This window comes from Pollachius pollachius (genome assembly GCF_949987615.1).
Source record: "Pollachius pollachius genome assembly, chromosome: 3".
NCBI lineage: Eukaryota > Metazoa > Chordata > Actinopteri > Gadiformes > Gadidae > Pollachius > Pollachius pollachius.
Window position 1 is genome coordinate 34428669 of NC_136936.1, and position 20205 is coordinate 34448873.

At 44.2% G+C, this 20205-nt stretch overlaps 2 protein-coding genes across 4 annotated transcripts in view; one reads left to right on the forward strand and one right to left on the reverse strand.

Annotated features, from left to right (window-relative positions):
• The window catches only part of tmeff2a (transmembrane protein with EGF-like and two follistatin-like domains 2a), a 110975-nt gene that overhangs the window by 19897 nt on the left and 70873 nt on the right, over positions 1 to 20205 (forward strand). The window contains exon 2 of the mRNA XM_079731353.1: positions 13583 to 13692. Within this exon, the coding sequence (XP_079587479.1) occupies positions 13583 to 13692 (110 nt within the window). The remainder of the gene's footprint in view (positions 1 to 13582; positions 13693 to 20205) is intronic.
• Positions 157 to 5709, reverse strand: LOC307072426 (uncharacterized protein). Of its 3 annotated transcripts, none has more exons than XM_079731717.1 (17): positions 5407 to 5709; positions 4930 to 4985; positions 4675 to 4825; positions 3916 to 4288; positions 3642 to 3814; positions 3445 to 3543; positions 3125 to 3357; positions 2833 to 3011; positions 2652 to 2745; positions 2163 to 2507; positions 1889 to 2006; positions 1714 to 1805; positions 1515 to 1632; positions 1239 to 1334; positions 933 to 1121; positions 568 to 720; positions 157 to 463 (listed from the first exon to the last, which is right to left on the reverse strand). In XM_079731717.1, exons 2-17 carry the CDS (start codon positions 4957 to 4959, stop codon positions 252 to 254), a joined length of 2655 nt encoding a protein of 884 aa, XP_079587843.1. In that variant the 5' UTR covers positions 4960 to 4985; positions 5407 to 5709; the 3' UTR covers positions 157 to 251. The 3 variants fall into 3 exon arrangements, with proteins under 3 accessions (XP_079587843.1, XP_079587844.1, XP_079587842.1); XM_079731718.1 differs by lacking the exon at positions 5407 to 5709 and having other exon boundaries at positions 3916 to 4126; positions 4205 to 4288; positions 4930 to 5074; XM_079731716.1 differs by lacking the exon at positions 5407 to 5709 and having other exon boundaries at positions 4930 to 5074.

Below are 20205 nucleotides of genomic sequence, written 5' to 3' on the forward strand. Positions count from 1 at the left end.
TCTTCCTAAAATGTGATCCGAATGTACTGTATACATGGCAGTAACAAAAGTGTCCGTTAAGTCTCGTGCATAGAAATCTATGCGGAACAGATGTGTCCATGTCAATAAGGCTAGTGAGGTTATAGCACTATTTATTCTCACCCACCCCATCTTGAATTGAAGAGATAGATTTTTTTATTTTTTTATTTTAAACATAGCAATAACAATGATCATTTGTGTACATCAAGCGAGGCACGAAACCACACCATCAACTAAGTTGCTTGTTCTCTTGCATCTTCCTCATCCTCGCTGGTGTCTGGACTGACCAGGCCCATCGGATCACATTCCTCTTCCTCACAAACATCAAGGAGGACAGAGGCCAATGGACCTAGAGCAGTCTTATACCGCTGCAGGACCATTTGATGTCGTTCTTCCACTTCCGCAAGTCTTCTTGCCAAGAGACAGTGAAGTCCATTTTCATCTTCTACAAGTAGAGGACAGAAAACCCAACGACGTTAATATATATTGAAACATCCCCCACTAATTGAATACATTAAATGGGATCCCCAAAACTTGTCTTTAACTTACCGTATCTTGCAAGCTCCGTCTTGAGGGCCACTCCCAGGTTCTGCAACCACGTACAGTGCTGGGCCATCTCCAACACCAGGATAGGGAGCTCCTCTTCCAGCCGTGTTTTCAGCATTTCCTGGTCGTGCAGTCGTTTCTTGACCCCGATTGTTACTAATGATCCAAAATATTAAGATCAATACATGAGTATCTGGCATAACATTTAGCAATGCAACCATAATGGAAACAGAATTTAGAAATGATGTTTCTTTCCCAAAATCGTTTTATATATTACAAAACCACCATTATATTTAATATATCATTTCAGGATAGTTCACTATTCCGATATACTGCATGACATTTTAAAAGCATTGAAAAATGCATACCACTGCCATAGTCCTCCCATGGCCATATTGCGCCAGTGCTCTGTCCAGCCAAAGAGTGGTCAACCAAGGCCACATCAATCCTTTTGGAGAGGTCTGCAACAAGACTGTTGTATTTATCAATCTCCTGGAGAAGGCGCTTTTTGTCTTCCGTCAACTTTCTTCGGAGACGATGGCGAAGCTTGTTGCTGTCTAGATTGTTTAGGAGAAACGTAATATGCAGACACAAAAACCTTGTATAGGTTATATTAAAAACAATATAGATACATTGTTAGGTATACCGGATAACTCAAGAAAAAGCCTACATACCATTCTGACGGTAGAGGGTTTGTTTCTGTTGCTTTAGACCCAGATGGAGACCCTCAATGGACTGCTGGAGAACGTGCAGACCCGTTACTGGGGTCTCTGTAGATATCCGTTAGGGTGAAATTAAGCTCAGTGTACTGTATTCTATACAATGCAACCGAGTTTTCTAGATTTTTGCAGCACTAATGCTTCACTGATTGTGTATTATTTTGATTACCGTTTGAACACAAATGTCTGTAAGGAAACTGCAAAAAGGCATGTATATTGTTCTGTCCTCACCGCTCTCTGCCCATTCCTTGACTTCAGCAATCCACTGTACAGCCATTGCATTTGAGCACTGCAGGTCCTTCTGCAGTTGTGACAGCCTCTCTGCCTCTTCTTCTGCCCTTTTAGATGTCTAAAATATTTACAATAATTACAATAGGAACTCAGTCTGCCTAACAACTGGCACAAAAACATACATGAATATGAAACATACCTTCACATATCTTGTGGAGAGGGCCTTGTGTAGCGTCTCTGCTTTGTGATGGTTCCAACCCATTGCATGCACAGTGAGCATGTCCACACGTGCTGGTATAAGGAGAATTACATTATGTTCTGCAATCTATGAGCAATATTAGATGATAGCATAAACTCAGACCAAAGTGACTTACCTGCTTTTGACATGTACTTTGTTGTCAGGGCACAACGGGAGAGGTAGCTGTTTATTTGCTCCACCTCCTCACCGGCAGTTGTGCCTGCTCCCTTCTGATTCCGACCACTCCATTTTATCTGTTGCAAGGATGGGTGGATTTGGGGTTCATTAGAGCCAATGAAGCAGTTGGAAAACGTGGACAAATATTATGGAAAAGGAATTCAGCTTAAAGCTGTCCATTCCTATAGTAACACATGGCGTATTCATTTGAAAATAACAGATAACAGACATACCTCACACTTGGTAGCATGAGCTCTTGCATGCATGATGCTCAGGAAGGGCTTCATTTCTGTGAGGCTCTTGAGAGCTGGAATGACCGAAGCAACTTTTTGTAGGTATGGCCAGTATTTGCATGCCACATCCATAGCAAAAAACTGTGCCTTGCTTGGGAGAAGCTCCCTTTGGAGATACATAGGATACGCAAATATCTCTCCTCGGTACATGTTAAGGGCTTTTAAAAGGAAGCCATGCCGACACACCGCAACCTCAACGCCTTCCTCATCCAGTTTAGAGGCCCGCCTAGAGGTCTCCCTTGCTGCTGCCCATTGAGAGTCTCCACATGTGCCTCTCCCCTTTATCTGTGAATATAGTGCATACACATATTGTTAATGTAATTCACGACAAAAGAGTAGGGAGTATGGAATACTTCTAGAAGTCCAGGAAATGCAATGATTCCTTTAGTAACAGAACTATTTGAGTGTTTAAACTTAGCTTAAACTTACATTCTTCACCGCCATCTGTATTGTGTTGACAAAATCAGACACCTCACTGTCTTTGGCTAGAAATAGCCCATCAAAAAAGGGAGTGTCATTAGATCTAGGGGAAAAATATATAACATCCATTACCTACTCTTGTTGTCACTTACAGTCACGACTCAATTACCACAGAGAACTTAAAGTGCACCTTCCAGTATGGCCAAAGCGATAAAGCTTCCTGTTGCCATCTGCTGACACTGCTACCATTTCAGGTGTGCAGGCAGGGCAGGTGAAAGGGGTATCACAGCAGAGCTGGTCTTTCTCAAAGGAGGCGTATGCAAACTCAAGAAAGCTCCTCTGCAGGGCATCCCCGTTGATCTGTCCAGACTAGAAAGTATATCAGAATATGGAAAACATTTTTGAGATAGTCAAAAAAAAAAAAAATTTTTTTGCTGACAATATTGGTGAGCATAATAAATAGTATTGCTGATGTCACTTACTCTTCCTGCACACAGTGTGCGATGTTCCAGCATTTTTGCAAGGGCTTGCCTGGAGAATCCAGGTGAGATCAACTTCAGCTCCTGAAAGGTGTTGAGGAGGTCCACCGTGCAGATTGTGGAAGCATTTGCAGAAGCTGGCCAATATCCACTCCTGACTAGGTCTCTCACATCAGGGGCCCACTGCTGCAGGCATGTTTGGCACACATAACGTGGCAAATGCAAATCATAACGCCCTAACGAAAAAAACAACATTAGTCATAATCATTGACACATATTGTATATTAGACTAACAGAAGTCTAAATAGAGAACTGGTTTCTACCATTGATGGTAATCAAGATGACTGGTTTCCCAGCTTCCACTGTGAAGCTAGGGACCTGGCAGGTGCAGTGCTGTGCTGGCATTGTGGGTAAAATGCGATCTGTCGAAAAGAAAAGTGAACATTCTGTATATGGCAGCAGACTGAATAAACAAGATAAGGATCAGGAAGTCTAGACAGGTAGATTTGTCAGACCTTACCTTGCTCATGTGTGGCATATATTCCAGTCTCTCCTCTTGAGATACATGTGGATGGGGGAAAGGCTTTAAAGAAGCCATCCACCACGCTGTCCCTGTTGTGGAGTGGCCGTTTGCTGTGGTTATGCATGTCGCAGGCCCCACAAAACCACTGCTCCGGAAGGCACTCTCTGCACCTAAGCAGACAAAACACTCAAGTCAAGTCACTCAATTTATATGATATACTTTTTTTAGTGTACATAGATACATTCTATTATTTGATTGATGAACATCCAACCTTATAACAGCCGGCTTGTGGCAGAAGCAACACAATGGCTTGCCAACAGCCTCAGATTCCAAAAGGCATCTGAGGTGGTACGGCCGTGCTTCCTCCCAACGGTCAGAGGCTTTCTGCTGCCTAACAGACCACGATGATGCTGCGCTTCTCTCAGGCTCAGCAGGACAGGGGCTTGAATCCAGTAAGGCAGAAAGCCTCTCCATGTTTTGTTCTGCAAATAAAATATAACCAAATGATCTACATTCTATATACAGTATTTGGATTTCAGAATTAAACACTGTATATTTACCAAACATCTCTTGAGGATTTTGCTGTGCTCTGGGTAAGGGCAAGGAATCCTCTGAAGGAAGTGCCAACACCTCAGTGTCCATGCCTGTTAAACAGTACATGACAGATTAATATATCTCTACGGCAGACACTCAAGTGCTTGCACTGCTGCAAGAAACTCATTTGACAGTAAGTACGTCAATCAAACGGTCGTACGCCACTCCCTCTCCCCCGCTCCCATGTACTTGTACTTGGAATGGGTAGAGTCAGCGTTGAAGGAGAGGGGGTAGGACCATTTGAGTTGTGTATTTTCAAAATCTGCTGGCGTTTCGCAAATCCCATACCCAACCTTTAACGGTCCAAATGTTACAAATCGACTTTGACCCACGGGAACGAAAAATCGAATAATAGAAAATTCTGACCCATCCCTAATTGCCATGGGTAATTGTTTGTCACCAAATTAAACTAATCTGAATTTGCACATAAACAAACCTGTAGTTAGGCCACTCCATCGGTCTGCACGGCCTGTATGGCCCGCACGGCCTCCACGTCTCCCTCTGGCCTTGCCGCGTCCGCTCCGTTTGGTTGAGCTCCGTGGTGAATCCCCTCCAGATCTTGCCCGATTGACATTCTCCGCAGCCTCCTGTGTGTTTAAGTCCAACATCTTGTTAGACGGAGTTTCTGAGGTACTGAAACATTCATTTCATGTACAAGTTCAAGTTCAGTTAATGTACAAAAGGTTGTTACCATGGCTTCTGCAAGGAATTGGTCATGCATCAACCCAACGGCAAGGTGTCTTCCTTCTGTGCGGGGGTCACGGAGATCCAGGTCAAACAACTTGTCCATAGCAACACGAGAGAAAAGTTACAGCGATAGAATGAATAGAACTACTGCCGACAATCGATCTTGAGAATGCTTGTAAGATTAGCAGTCCTATCTATATGTCGCTCGAGAGCAGCGTCATAGAGCTCGTAAATTCGCCCCTTCCGGTAGGCCCCTCATGGGACCTCTGAGATCGAAAAATATGAATGGGTTTCAATGGAGAGAAAGTAATTATTTTCTGGTCCCCGTCTTTATATGTGCTGGATTACACATATGTATACGTAGCGGAAGAGTCGGAGCCAGGCTGAGCCAAAGTCGGCGCATTTTCCACATAGCCTGCATTAATAGAGTCATTTTTTAGTTTTTATAGTTTTTTATAGCTGCTAGGCGTAAAGAGTTCACCTTTCAAAGCGGGATGTTTATTGCGGGGGAGGAGCCACGGCGGCAGTCGTGATCGTAATTTCCGGTTAGTGCACCACGGAGTACTCGATTTGGAACAGCACTCACATCTGAAAAATTAACGTAGTAGATAGTACGGATAGTATACTTCCTTTAAGTATACTCATGGAAGTACAGGTATTGGAACACGGCAGCCTTAACAGCATAGCCTATTTGTATAATAAGGGAAATAATTACTTTTCCAAAGCCAAAACTTACTTTATTTTTCAAGTTTTACAAAGAAGAAATCTAAAAATCATTGTACAAGATACTGTGTGTGTGTGTGTGTGTGTGTGTGTATGTGTGTGTGTGTGTGTGTTTGTGTGTGCGCGCGCGCGCGTGTGTCTGTGCGTGTGCGTGCGTGTGTGTGTGTGTGTGTGTATAACACGCTATTTTATGTTGAAATGCGACGTAATCCAGTATTCACGAAAAGTACACTGTCAACGTATGCTTTTGGCGACTGGGTTGGCTCTCAGATATACGTGTTTCTAACAAGATGATATCATTAAAAGTTACATAAAGTAACAGTTTAATAACACAAACGCAGGAAGCACGTGAGCTGCTACTTTAGCGAAAGCAACCTGACGTCGTTGAAACATGCGAGCGAGCCGATCAAATCCTAATAACTATTAAACTAAAGATCAGACACAATCACTGACTAAAGATTATGCAAGTAAAAAGTATATTTCTCGCTAGAAATGTTATTAGAAACACGTTTAACGGTGAATCGGTCCTAAAATATTGCATTTCCCATTCAGATAATAAAGATTAATAAAGATCATACACATTCACTGACTGAAGATTATGTAAGGAAAATGTACATTTCTCGCTAGAAAAGTCATTAGAAACGCGTTTAATGGTGTATCTGTCCTAAAATATTGCATTTCCCATTCAGATAATAAAGATTAATAAAGATCATACACATTCACTGACTGAAGATTATGTAAGGAAAATGTACATTTCTCGCTAGAAATGTCATTAGAAACGCGTTTAATGGTGTATCTGTCCTAAAATATTGCATTTCCCATTCAGATAATAAAGATTAATATAAGCTACGCCGTGTTCCGAAGCCGCGGGGGATTCTGGGAATTGGGGTTCTCAGTTGACAAATGGGGCTTTTGTTAACTTGTTTTGTTGTTAGGATACAAACGTGTCTCCCCCCCTCAACAAACGTGTCCCCCCCCCCCCCCCTTCAACTAACGTGTGTCCCCCCCCCTACAATCGTGTGTCGTCGTCCCCCTCAACAAACGTGTCTCCCCCCCCCCCCCCCCCTCCCCCTCCCCGGTCAACAACAGTCTCCCCCCCCCCCCCCCCCTAAACAATCGTGTCCCAAACCCCGAAACCCGCCTCCACAGCGGCACACGTGGATACTGTAGGTATAACACGCTATTTTTTACGTTGAAATGCTACGTATCCAGTGTTCATGGAAACGTGCACCGTCAACGTTTTTTCTTGGCGACTGGGTTGCTGGGTTGGTGTGTCCCCCCCCCCCCCCCCCCCCCCCCCCCCTACAATCGTGTGTCCCCCCCCCCCCCCTCAACAAACGTGTCTCCCCCCCCCCCCCCCCCCCTCCCCGGTCAACAACAGTCTCCCCCCCCCCCCCCCCCCCCCCCCCTAAACAATCGTGTCCCAAACCCCGAAACCCGCCTCCACAGCGGCACACGTGGATACTGTAGGTATAACACGCTATTTTTTACGTTGAAATGCTACGTATCCAGTGTTCATGGAAACGTGCACTGTCAGCGTTTTTTCTTGGCGACTGGGTTGCTGGGTTGGTGACACAAACCAGCACCGCAAACTTTCTCTCCCGCTTGAGATGACGTGTTTCTTTATAGTGTAACGACCTCGCCGGTGACATAATCATGTCGAGTCATTAGTTGAAGGTAGTTTTAATGGACCAAAAACAAGGTCACTGAAACCCGTAACATTGTAACAACATTGAAACCAACAGCTGAAAACCGGACCCAAACAAACCCCGGTTACCCCGGCAACACGGTCTCACTCGCGTGCAGGCCCCCACCCTCCTGTTCTTCCAAGGCCCTCCCCCAGCTGACCTAATGATTCGCCCCACACGCTGTTTGACAAGAATAACATTACAATACATGCACATAGAACAACTGGCATAACGGACAACGAAATATAATGTAACACATAACACACAAACTATTTAACTGTCCCAGGGTCGCTACAATAGATTCATGGGTCTGATTCGCCGATTTCCCATGCTGATATCCCGAAAGATTCTCGGGCATCTTCGACAATTTGGCTATAGATTGTCTCATTACACGCTAAATAATATAATTATAGCCTAATTATATATATAGGTTTTGGCATAAACATAACTAGGGTGCACAGTACTATCTGCGCACACCCTTTCTGAAGCCTCTCTCTCGCTCTCTCTCTCTCTCTCTGTCCCTCCCGCTCTCTCTTTCTCTCTCTCTCGTAGCGTTTTGTGGAGAACGTTAATTGTCTTAGAACACTCCCATTCAGAATGCATTGGTTTACATTTCGTTTTGTGTAACACGCAAAAAGTCGGACTATCGTGCTCGGGAACACGCTTCAATAGATTAACGTTCGTGCGCAGGAGCACGCAATGGCGTGATACCGGGTTGGTTTTATTGCACATTTAGCGCATTTTGTAAATCCCATTGATTTCTGTTGGAAGACTCATTACTCATTACTCGTTGGCCGGAAACGGAAAGGGGGGAGTGTTCACGTTTGGTTGTAGTCTTTTCACTCGGTTCTAGCCCTACTGATGAGACGGAGAACCGAGCGAAAAGACTACAACCAAACGTGAACAGCCCCCGTTTCCGTTTCCGGCCAACAAGCAATGATTCTATGAGATATTCTAGTCCGCTGAGCTATGAGCCAGAGAGAGCTAACGTTATGGATTGTACATATTTATAATTCGAAATTCGTCTCAGCCTTTATACCACAGATACACTAGGGTCTATAGCATATAACCGCGTTGTCTGATTACAGTTTAATTCATTTTCCACAATTGAACAGCTCTCGTTTCGAAGAATAATTACCGCGCCATTTGTTTCAATGGGAATCGCGCTGGTCTATACTTTCAAAATAAAGTGTACATATTTATAAAATGAAATTCGTCCCAGCCTTTATATGACATATACTATAGGGTCTATAGCATATAACCACCATTTCTGATTAGTTTAATGTAACAGTAAGCTGGCAACACCTCAACTGCAAATGAACCGCACGGAGATTACCATGGCAACCGGTCAAACAACACGGCGATCTGCGCGCGCATCCGCCGTGTTGATAAACAAATAACCCCCCCATTGAACGAAGTGAAACCGAGTGAGCGTGCCGTTCACTGACACCAGAATGAACGAGTCCACATTAACGTTCATCAGGCAGTAATACAGTACGTTCAGTTCACGTTCGCCCAAAATATGAACGAGTTCATGAACTTTCGTTCAGTGAACGCGTTCAGGCACAACACTGGCCATATGCATACCTGGTATGCCTATGGCGTCGCAGGAGATAAGTGACTTCTAAGCTTTATGGTAAAAACAGATTGGTAAGGTCTCATGAAGGTCTTGTACACAGGGTTAGACAGCCTCATGACCCGTGGCCACGTGCCATTACTTAGTTTGCAACGATCTGCATTCTTTCACTGGGACACAGTATCATTGGCCGAGGTTCAGAATCGCAGGAAGATCTTAAAATTGGAGCAAAAACAATGGTGGGAACCACTGGAGGCTTGTGTGAAAAGGTGGTCAACATTGGAAGCCCTTAGGGACCGTAAGCATGATTAAGCTCTATGCAAATACTAAGGGGCTTGATTGTCTATAGCACTACACTGGCCATAGCTTCCTCCACACACTCCAACCAATACCTCAAGTCTCAGAGCACTCTGGAGGCCTCATAGTAGGGGCACTCTCTGGTACCCTCTCTGTTCTGAGTGCCTTGTTTCCAGCCTTGTAATCCAAATGTTGAAACCTCTTACACCGCCGTTCTTGACTCTATGATTGCACACGGCCCATCTTTCGCTCTATTTTTTGCTTATTCAAGACGTGGCAAATGGCAGAACACTTGTATCTTGCTATGGATTCTTATTTATATGTGGGGTGTGGGTGCAATTAGTTTTTTTTTGAGAAGATGCAGAGAGAGAAGGATGACGAACATGTGTGTGCATTTGAATGTATTTAATGTATTTTTTTTTAAGTGTGAAGAGACAAGTGTGAGAGTGTATAGGTGAGAGGAGACACAGAGATAGAGACCACAACCCAATCCCATTTCAAATCTTTACCCCGACCTAATTTTTTCGATTGCCATTAAGTTTTCGACTCTCCCCTCAGAACAGAGGTAGTGCGGTTGTGGGGTAGTGAAATGTTTCCTGTGAAATGGGAGAACCCATCAAGACACTGCTACGTCAGCAGTAATCATCGAAAGCATTAAGTGTGGGCACGCAACGTTTTTGGTTGACAGACATTTTGAATCAAAGAAAGCCGTCTCCATCTTCTGTTGCGTGGGCTATAGGCATCCTTTTGCGGTTGTCAGTGGCAAATTAGCAAATCGTCTCCCTGCTCCGGCAATAGTGGTACTATCAAAATTACATTTGCCATTTATCTGATGGAGATAGGAAAGCAGGAACGCTGGCGAATCGTTGACAACGTATGCGTTTCAGGCTGTCAAGCGATCAAACACGTCGTAAAATAAAAATGCTTCATTACCGGGCCTTCATGACAGAGCAACGGTGTGCTCTGTAGGCTAGCAACACGTGGTCCCACCCTGCCCGTCTGCACTGATATCAGGGTAGCGGTCACAAGCGCAGACACCTTGCTGCTGGACTTCGGGCGTCATATGGCCTCTAGGGGGGGAAAACACTTAATGCACTCAGAATGCTAGGGGATTTTTTGTTGGTCTATAATACAATGAAAACCAAATTAAGATAACATATGACGATGGCTATTACGCCCTACCCCTATACTTGAATGCGCAAAATGGAGGGGTAGGGCTGATTGGTCGGAACAAGGGGTGAAGTGGGGTTGGGCCTCTGTGTGTGTGTGTGTGTGTGTGTGTGTGTGTGTGTGTGCGTGTGTGTGTGTGTGTGTGTGCTCGTGCTCCTCTATGTGAATGTGTTCCTGTGTGTGTGTGTGTCTGCTCGTGCTTCTCTATGTGAATGTGTTGCTCTGTGTGTGTGTGTGTGTGTGTGTGTGTGTGTGTGTGTGTGTGTGTGTGTGTGTGTGCTCGTGCTTCTCTATGTGAATGTGTTCCTGTGTATATGTGTGTCTGCACGTGCTTCTCTTCGTGAATATGTTCCTGTTTGTCTGCTCGTGCTGCTCTGTGTGTGTGTGTGGATGTTGGTTTGTGTGGGTGTGTGTGTGTGTGTTGTGTTGGTGTGTGTGGGGTTGTGTGTGTGAGAGAGTTATTAGGCTTCATAAAGGCACTTCTGCAGGCGTTATCTCTTTGTTAGTCAAAAAAGTCTGCATCATCAATTTTGTCCCTGCTTATTGGAGTAAGCAAAGCCTAAGAGTGAATTTTGATTATCTGTCTAATTTTTTGTTGATAGTTCTCTCAGGGGGTGAATGCCAACACCGTTAGGTGCTTCTGCTTTCACCTGATCCTTTATGCAAGGACAAAGCATCTTATGCTTTGATCAATAAGCAATCAATAGGGGACTATTATTCTGATAAGATAAGATAAGATGGTAAAGCACTCACAGCAGAAAGTATAGGACTATACAAAAAATGTATGTAAACAGACAGTTGAGGTTGACATTGTTAACAGTGTATGCTAAATTATTTAAATTAAACGTTGTTGACCATTTTATACAAGTGTCGAAAGTGTCTGGATGAATAAGTGTCTAGTAAATGCTACATTATTGAAGCTATAGATTCTAAACAAAAACTAAAGTGAGTTGATGAGTTTGGGATTCCTTCTCAAAGTGATAATACATCACTTTAAGCCAGCTCCTGAAGAAGCCCTTAGTCATAATGCATCTGATAATGGACAAGAGACTTAGATTCACTCTCAGTCAACAATGTATCGCAATGAAGGGAGAAGGGTCTAGAAGGGCTTTGTGTTGCTGTACAAGCTATATCTGAGTTACTCTATACATTATATCCACATGGTCTTTCTGCTGGATCACTGTTGAAAGACTTTTACACATTGTTCCCGGTAAATTACTTCGATAACATTGCAGGCACTGCTAGTGATTTCAACAATTCCCACATGCAGCTATGTGCAGGAACATTTCCGTATTTCGCCCGTTCAAAGGTGACATAGCAATGCAGGAATTTGGGCCACGGGACAGTCCAGAAGATGGTGGTAATGCCACCCTTGTGGATGCCAGCCGCTCACTTATTTTGGAACCTATTCAGTTTCTAAACAACAAAAGAAGCTGTATAGAATGAAATTGTTATTTGATCACCCAAAAGCATTGGCTCATTAAAGGTTGTACCTCTGATGTTGGGTGACGTCACTTGCTGGTATTCGGAGCGAGATCCCAAACAAGAGGGAGATCCCCTCCCTTCCATGCTTCGTGCATCCAGTAAAAACTATCATGATCGCGGCGCAAAACCCCACAACACCCACCCCTTGTCGGTGATTGGTTGGAATACTATTTATTTTGGTTTTGAGTGGTTGGTCGTACCATTTGTTTTTGTGTACGATCTCCGAGCATAGGCTGCCTACAGAGACCCGTTTTCTTGACAGCCTGCTTATGGGCGGTCAGCTAGCAGATCATGAGGAAAAATCAGATGAATGTGTTAATTTATGTTTCGGCCTAGAATCGCTGTTACAACCTTTAAGACAACAGGGCGCAGCTTCAAATTCGTCCTCAGCGGAGTCTTGAGATCGGTTTGCTTGCTCTAGATGAAAGCGTCTTATGTCAGAAGATGTAACCATTTCCATGCCTCTACAGTCAATGTGACTGCTTTCATACACAACACAGTGATCCGGAATTGTGTCAAGGCCTGAGCAGGAAAATGGCTGGTGCAGATTTCCAAGAATATCGATTCCTGTTCCCATTCACACATGACTCCAACCAGGAAATCTTGCAGAACATTGCAGGGAATGACTTCATGTGGGAAAGGGACTTTATTTTAAATTTTTCTGTTGTTATTGCCAGTTTTATATGTGGCACATTGGACACCATAACAAAAGTCCAGCAAATGCATTAGGAACTGTTTAATCATGTGTTTATTAATTTGAACGTTAAACTCATTATTAATTAATTATTATTTAGTTAAATAATTCTTATCTACTTAGGTGAATTAAAAATACATGACATCACTTATTCACTCGTGAAACATTCATTGATATTTCTTCATAAAGTACTGCTACTTGGGACCATAGATAGGAACACATATGAATCATAAATATGTTCTCAGCAGTAGGAAGATTTCCAGCAAATCTGTGTGGTTAAAGGTGTACGTGTGTGCGTCTTCATTTGTTGCATACACTTGTATGATTATGCAAAAAGGCCACACATTTCCGTATATGTCTGGCCCTTTTCGTCTTTCATTGAGCCAGATAGTATCTGTCAAGCACAGTAAAAAGTATTTACAAGGATTTAAAACGCTTACTCATCCATAATGTTCCCGCTTGGCTTCACTCAAAATCTAATTTAAGCAAACCTTTCAAAGTTATGGGTCCCTCTTAATGCACCGATAAGCCCTCTACCAACTGCCAAGCCCTTCCAAAGCTGATCTCTGCAGCTATAATTAAAGCCGTTTTCATAATAAAAAAGATATAGAGATATTGTTTGCTTTAAGTAAAATACAATAATTAGGGAATAAAAGTAAACAGTTGTTAAGTAGGTCATCGGATTTGCCCTTGGTTAGATTGAACACCTCCTATGAGTCTTGAGTGCAGTGTTTATATAAAGGATGTCCTTCATTTACAATAATTTGACTCGGATATGTAAAATATAGTATTCATGAACTGCTGAGCCATGAGTCTCGTCGGGGAACAGTTTCCATTCCACTGACATTCAAGTATATTCAATATTTTTATATCTAGTATGTTACAGGTCACTAGTCGCCCTTTAAAATGTAAATATTTCTCATTGTTTCCCCTTCAATTATATCCTGTCTCACTTGCGACCATGGGTTTCCACGGAAACAACTTTGGGACTGACATGTGTGCCCTGTGTTCCCTTGTCTTACAGGTTTCGATGATCGGGACACAGACCTGTTCTTGTGCGACACAAACACGTGCAAGTTCGACGGAGAGTGCCTCCGCATCGGTGACACCGTCACGTGTATCTGTGATTTCAAGGTAAGACCCCTGCGCCTCTGAACATGCTGCTTATGTTGTATTCACGTTTTCATTGGTATGCATTGATTGTGGCTCTCCATTGACCCCGCTCTCCTTCTTGTTAGCGTCCATTGCCTCTATTGATCCAGTGCTTTTAATTCTAGGTTTTCTAACAAATTGTTTTTATATTGTGCTTCTCAAAGCACTTTACAAAGGTCGGTGTTATGGTAAACAAAGTGTATTCTTATTATTAAAATGTTGCGTGATGAAATGTCCCTCAGCGTCTGCCCTCTTCAACTCAACTCCTTCAACCAAGTTCTTTGTGAATAGGAATCTCAGGGAGAGGGTAAAATGTATATAACACATCCAAGCAGGCCTCTCACAGGATATGCTACTCTTGGGTCAAACGAATCGTTACGTGGCGTCAAATAGTAATGTGAGGAATAACCCGATAGATGCCCCATCTACAAGACGGACGACTCTATCGAACACGTTGGATTCATTGCAATTAGACCCGCGGGGAGGCCGTGCGAGACGCATCGCTGCCTTTATAGCGGCGGTTTGGTGAAATCGCTGCCGCCGTGCTCTTGTCACGTGCACTCAATGGTTATTACCGCTGTTGTCGGGGAGAGAGTGGAAGATCGAGAGGGTGATCATTAGGGGCATAAATATTGGGAAACCATGCTATTCTTGATTATCGCTCATACTTAACATGATGGGCGGTGCGCCTTAATGAGAAACTTGCACCAGTCAATCAGGTATTGATTTGGGTGTTACTTTTGGACCAATCCTTTTCACTGGGGGGTGCGGGGGGGGTCCAGAGATGGCGGTCCAGTCCATTGCGATTTCTGCCAGGGGTTTCTTTATCGGCGTGTTATCATGGGGCCCTACCTCGCCTTCGCACAATGGGTTGCCAGGCGGTTTTATCTCGTATTCCGTGGCTGACCTGAAAGTGAATATTAGCGGTAGCTTGTAGATAAATGACATCATAGTTTCATCCCTCATGGATATGATCTTGTGCTGATATTAGTGTGCGTGTGTGTGTGTGTGTGGGGGGTGGGGGTGGTGTTCGTGTTTGCGTGTGTGTGTGTGTGTGTTCCTGGGTGAGGCCCCCCAGTCTAGCATTCAGCTTGACTGAACTACGCTTCTTCTTCGTTTTCAATGTTTTTCTGTCTGGGTCTGTGTGTGTGAGAGACTCCTGCCGTCAATGTCCTGATTTCATTAGTGCGGTACTTACTCATGTATCGGATATCCTCCCATTAGTTCTGCGTAGCACACCAGCATCATATTGCTGCTAATTTTAGCTGGCCCACTTTTTGATGCCTGTAGTTCCTGAAAAAGCTCCATCCCAAGCCCATAGTAAATAAATAAACATACGTTTTATGATAATTTGCACTTCAAATTAGTATTTTTTTTCTGTGTGACCATGGCATGACTAAACAACCTACGCATTAAATGGTGGAAGTTCGTTCTCACACCAACACCATGGTGGGAGATTGAAACATATGTATTCAGATACTTAATCACAGGCAGACTAACTCAGTAAACACATACAGTATGTGCAAACAGCAGGGATGAGTCAAATAATTGCATTTTTCTATACACACTATTAACTCATTTAGCGGAAGTCTTTATCGCCAGCGTTTTCTTTGGCATCTTTATATGACTAAGGAAATGGTCGGTGCTTGGGAGTCAAACACCCTTCACCACCACCCACCCTGCCCTGCTTATTAAGCCATTTGGAGCACAGATAATGAAAACTCATTCATATTCACCCATGCACACACGCACCAACAGTGATGTCACCCATGCAATGCAACAACCAGTGGAACGGTGACGTCTCTTGCTCAAGGGCACCCTGTCCCCCCCTTAAGCCAGGTGAAGCCAGGGATCAAACCAGCAACTGGACGACCAACTCTTTCCTCCTCCCCCTCTCTGTCTCCCCCCTCCCTTCTCTCTCTCTCTATCATGCTCCACAACTCTCTCCCCCTTCTCTCCCTCTCTCTCCCCCTCCTCTCCCTCCCTCAGCCACTGCCCCAGCTTGATCCCACATAATCAATGCAAGCATTTTAGTCAAGATGCGGAAATTCAGCAGTGACAGAGGTCGGCTTCACCTTAAATAGCATCTCTTGGAAAGAGCCACTGATCCCATGGGCCCCTATCAGTAGTCTGGTCTTGGCCAAAAGGGCCATGTCACTGTTTGCAGATAATGTTTGCTGGCATTAATTGCCGGCCGTCTCTGGCTGGTAACATGGTTATGGGAATGGGCTGGTTACAGAGTGCACTTTGGTTCTGACGGCTCTTCTAAGCAGCAGAATGAATCGTCTGCAGTTCTCATAATGGCATTGGGATTTATTGCCCTCAGAGCTATGTCCGTGGTGCTCTTGTCACTTGTTGTTAGCATTGCGGGAACGCTGATTTGGTCAAAATGGATGGGGTGGAATTATACGTTATGCAACAAAGACTGTCCTATAAGAAATCAATTTTATTTGATTCAAAACATACCTGAAACGTAATAACCCGAGAGATAATTGACGTGATTCTCTTTGGCCAGTTTCCTTTCCTTTCATGCCTGCTGGAAGTGGAAATTGTGTGTTTTAAATGTCAGCCTTGTCAAAGACATCACACCGGGATGTCTTTGACAAGGGATCACCGGGATCGACAATAAGCTTTTCTGAATCTGGTCATCCAGCAAGTGGTTTCAAATGATACTGAACGAGAATAGAATTTAGAGGCATCAATGAGAACATATAACAGCCAGAGTTCTCCATTCACCCTTGCAGGCCTGAGGAGTTTGTCACACACCAGAGCCAGTTCTCTAATAATGTAAATCGGTGTCCCCTTGGTAAAATTCATTTCAAAATGCGAACTGTAGCTCAGAGTAAATTTCATTCACTGGAAAGTCACAAAATTCAAAGTCTAACACTGAATCATTAGCCAGTGATGAAGGAGAGTGTAATGGCTAGGCTGTTGAGGCTCCTAGCCAAAAGGCTGTGATCCCTGATGGGCACGGCCTACCTAGTACTACCCTGTTAAAACTCAAGGGTCCTTATCCCCCTTCCTGCCCCATAATGACATTCTTAGAATTCACCGTAAGTTGCTTACGATAAAAGCCTCTGCTGAATTTCTAAATAGTGGTACCGGCTATCACTGCCACTCCCAATACATCAAAGTAAGGTGAACGACTTTCACTTTTTCAACTTGGAAGTGCATTACAACTACACAACTAAATGAAGGCTTACTTAAGGCTTACTATAGACACTGTTTGTGTCAATTCCCTGGCGATTTAATCTAGAGTAGTGGTTTTTGGAGAATATAGTATATTGAATGTTACGGCCTGGTTTTAAAATGCAGTCTAATGCAGGGTGAAGGATATTTTCAACAGTGTGCTCCCTGATGTGTGTTTGATCTTTATACTGTATTTCCTCTTAATACCTGACCTTAGAGCAGTTGCTCTCTCTCTCTCTCTCTCTCTCTCTCTCTCTCTCTCTCTCTCTCTCTCTCTCTCTCTGTCTCTCTCTCTCTCTCTCTCTCTTTCCAAAATTATGATGGCTCTCTGCACATCAAAGAAGGGCGAGAGCTAATGCGGGTATTGTGGGAGGGGTACGATACATTATTCCTATAGCACTCCGCAGGAAATGAAAACGTCATTGGAAATGAAAACGTCTCAAAGACACTGCGATCAGCCTCGGTTTCATCCCCCCTGAACCTCGTAGAGGTCTCTCTCCCTCCAATCGGACGGAGCTCTTCCTCGCGACACAGCACCCTCCCCCCTTCAGCAGCACATATTTAGTGGACATCTTGGTAGACGCTTTCTCCAAAGAGTTTTGCAATTATTAAGACACACATTATTAAGAAGAAGGTAGAAGTTAGGGGATAGGCCGTCGAACTCCCAGATAAAAAAACAATGAATAAAAATGCAACGCCAAATTTTCTTTGAACCAATAAAGAATAGTGTCAGATTAGCGACATGTTAATGTCTCACTCTCCTTAACTGTAGAAAAATATCTGTTATCTTTCAGTTGGATGAGATATTGCAAATGGAATGTTTTCATTTCCAAGGATCCTTTTCCTTTCCTAATCCTCTTTGCACATTTTTTCCTTCCATTCTGACAGATACCTCTACCTCTGTCTTTGACCTCCTTGTCGCATCTTCACTCTTCCTGTCTTATCTCTCCTTCGTCCTCTTTTACCTATCTTTCAACCAATGGCGTCACGCCGCCCCCTATATGAGGTGCTCTCTCTCCGCCTATCAGTGATCACGGGAGGAGGAGTGCCCCGGGCCCCCTCAGGTCTGGCAGAAGTTCCCCTGGGGCCCCAAAGCTTCCTGTCCCCTCCCCCTACTCCCCCACCAGCCACCCACCCTGCCATGCCTATCCTTGCATGACAAATGTACCAATTACAGTGGCCAGACTGTGTTTCGCTGGTGGCTGATTTCCTCATCCGTCAGTGCAGGAGTGGAGTACTGCATCTTGGCTCAAGGATGGAATACAGGTAAACTGCAGGCGTTGGGGTTGTAACCTTTCAGCTGTGAGTCAATCACCCTCAGCACTACAGTCCCTTTAAAACACAGTTATAGTGGACATGTTCAGAAGGAAAGACACACAAACGGGTACACAAATGCACGTACAAAATGTAAATGCATCAATGGGTAAGCAAGATATTGAGGGATTGGGAGAATGTAAAAGAGAAAAGATGTTGTGATCACAGAGAGAGAGAGAGAGAGAGAGAGAGAGAGAGAGCCAGCCAGCCAGCCAGCCAGACAGCCACCCAGCCAGCCAGCGAGAGAGAGAGAGAGAGAGAGACCATGCTGTCTCCTCACACTGCCCCTCCGATGACCGAGTGTGACAGAAAACTTGCAGTGGCCAAGAGGTGACGCCGAATAAACACAGATCCGTTGGATTTTCTGCTCTCACTTCATTTGTATTTTTTTAACGTGCTCTGCTGGGGCCAGCTATTTCTGTTCATATTCAGTGTACTTAAGATACACTACAAGTCAGGCAAAACATTTGATGCTATCGCTCGCTTATTTTAGTTGCATCAATTGCAGAGAGACGTATAGAGGCACACCTATATCAAACCTCCACTCTGCCACCACCCCTGTCACGTGACAGAAACATGACCCGCTCCCCCCCGGTGTTGGCTGTCAGGCCACCATCAGAGAGATTCACCCCCCCCCCGCCCGGCGGCGCCATACATTTGCATGCATTCATCATCCCCGTTCTCACCCAGGGCCACAGGGAGCGACTGGCAATGAGTTTATGAGGAATAGGCAGAATCCCAGGACCAGGATATAGGATACAAGCCAGATAGAAAAGGTCGCGACGGGGGAACCGGTGACAGCAGGGGACCCTGAGGTGGATGATGATGTGCATTTATCAGAGGCGAAGGCGACAGGACGCCAGGGCGTTCTGCCGATTCCAGAGCCATCGATATGAAGGAGGGAAAGACATAAAATAAAATATAACAAATCGGTTTTAAAGTGTGTGGTGCTACAATTTGAAATGCTAGTTGGTGCACGTGTTTCGGGTGACCTTTGGGATGACCCCCTCCTCCTGCACTATTAAGACAAGGTCTAAAGGCCAAGTTAGCTCGCTGGGCCTTAAGCATCTGCTCATTAATGTATGAGAGCTTAAATACGCTTCCAAATCGCTTCCCTTTAAATCCTTGCCTGAAGGTGCACAATGAAGCATAGCTTTTTGAACCTTTAAACCGTACCACAGTATTCCTTTTTCCCACTTTTAGAAATCCTCTCAGGAATTAATTTGGGCATGTCTGCCTCATGTGTAAAAATGTGATAATGCAGCTTTTGAAATGTCCTTTAACCTACTATCCTCATTATCCGAGAAAGAAAACGTACATTGAGGAACAGATTCAGACTCAAGCCTTACACCTACAGTGTTTGCATGCGTTCTTATACCCAAAGAGTTAAAGAATGTATACATATAAAATATGAAAAAATATAAAACAGTGTTAGATAACGGGATATATGTTGTGGATAATGTATTTAAGCTGTGTGTGTTTCGGTGGCTGGAGAGGCATTGCTCGCCTCACGTCGTTAATCTTGGCCCCCTCTGCCGCAGTGCTGTTCCTCCCTTGAACTGCTTCAAAATACCAGATAAAACAACACTGAATAAAAAACTTTTTAAACACCAATTTTCTTCAGACCATGAAATAAGAGTTAGTCAGATTAGTGACACATTAACTCAATCCGATCTAACTCTCCTTGACTGTAGAAAAATAACTGTAATCTTAAACCGAGATGAGATATTGCTAATGGAATAATGTTTTAATCCCCCAGAGGCCTCAGCCAGCCCTAATCCTCTCTGCACCTTTTTTCCTTCCATTCCGAGAGATAACTCCACCTCGGTCTTTGACCTCCTTGTCGCATTCTCGCTCTTCCTGTCTCTCCTTCTTCCTCTTTTACCTCTTTCTCCTCCGGTGGCGCAGCCCTCCCTATATGAGGTGCTCTCTCTCCACCTATCAGTAAACATTCAAGGAGTGCCCCGGGCCCCCTCAGGTCTGGCAGAAGTT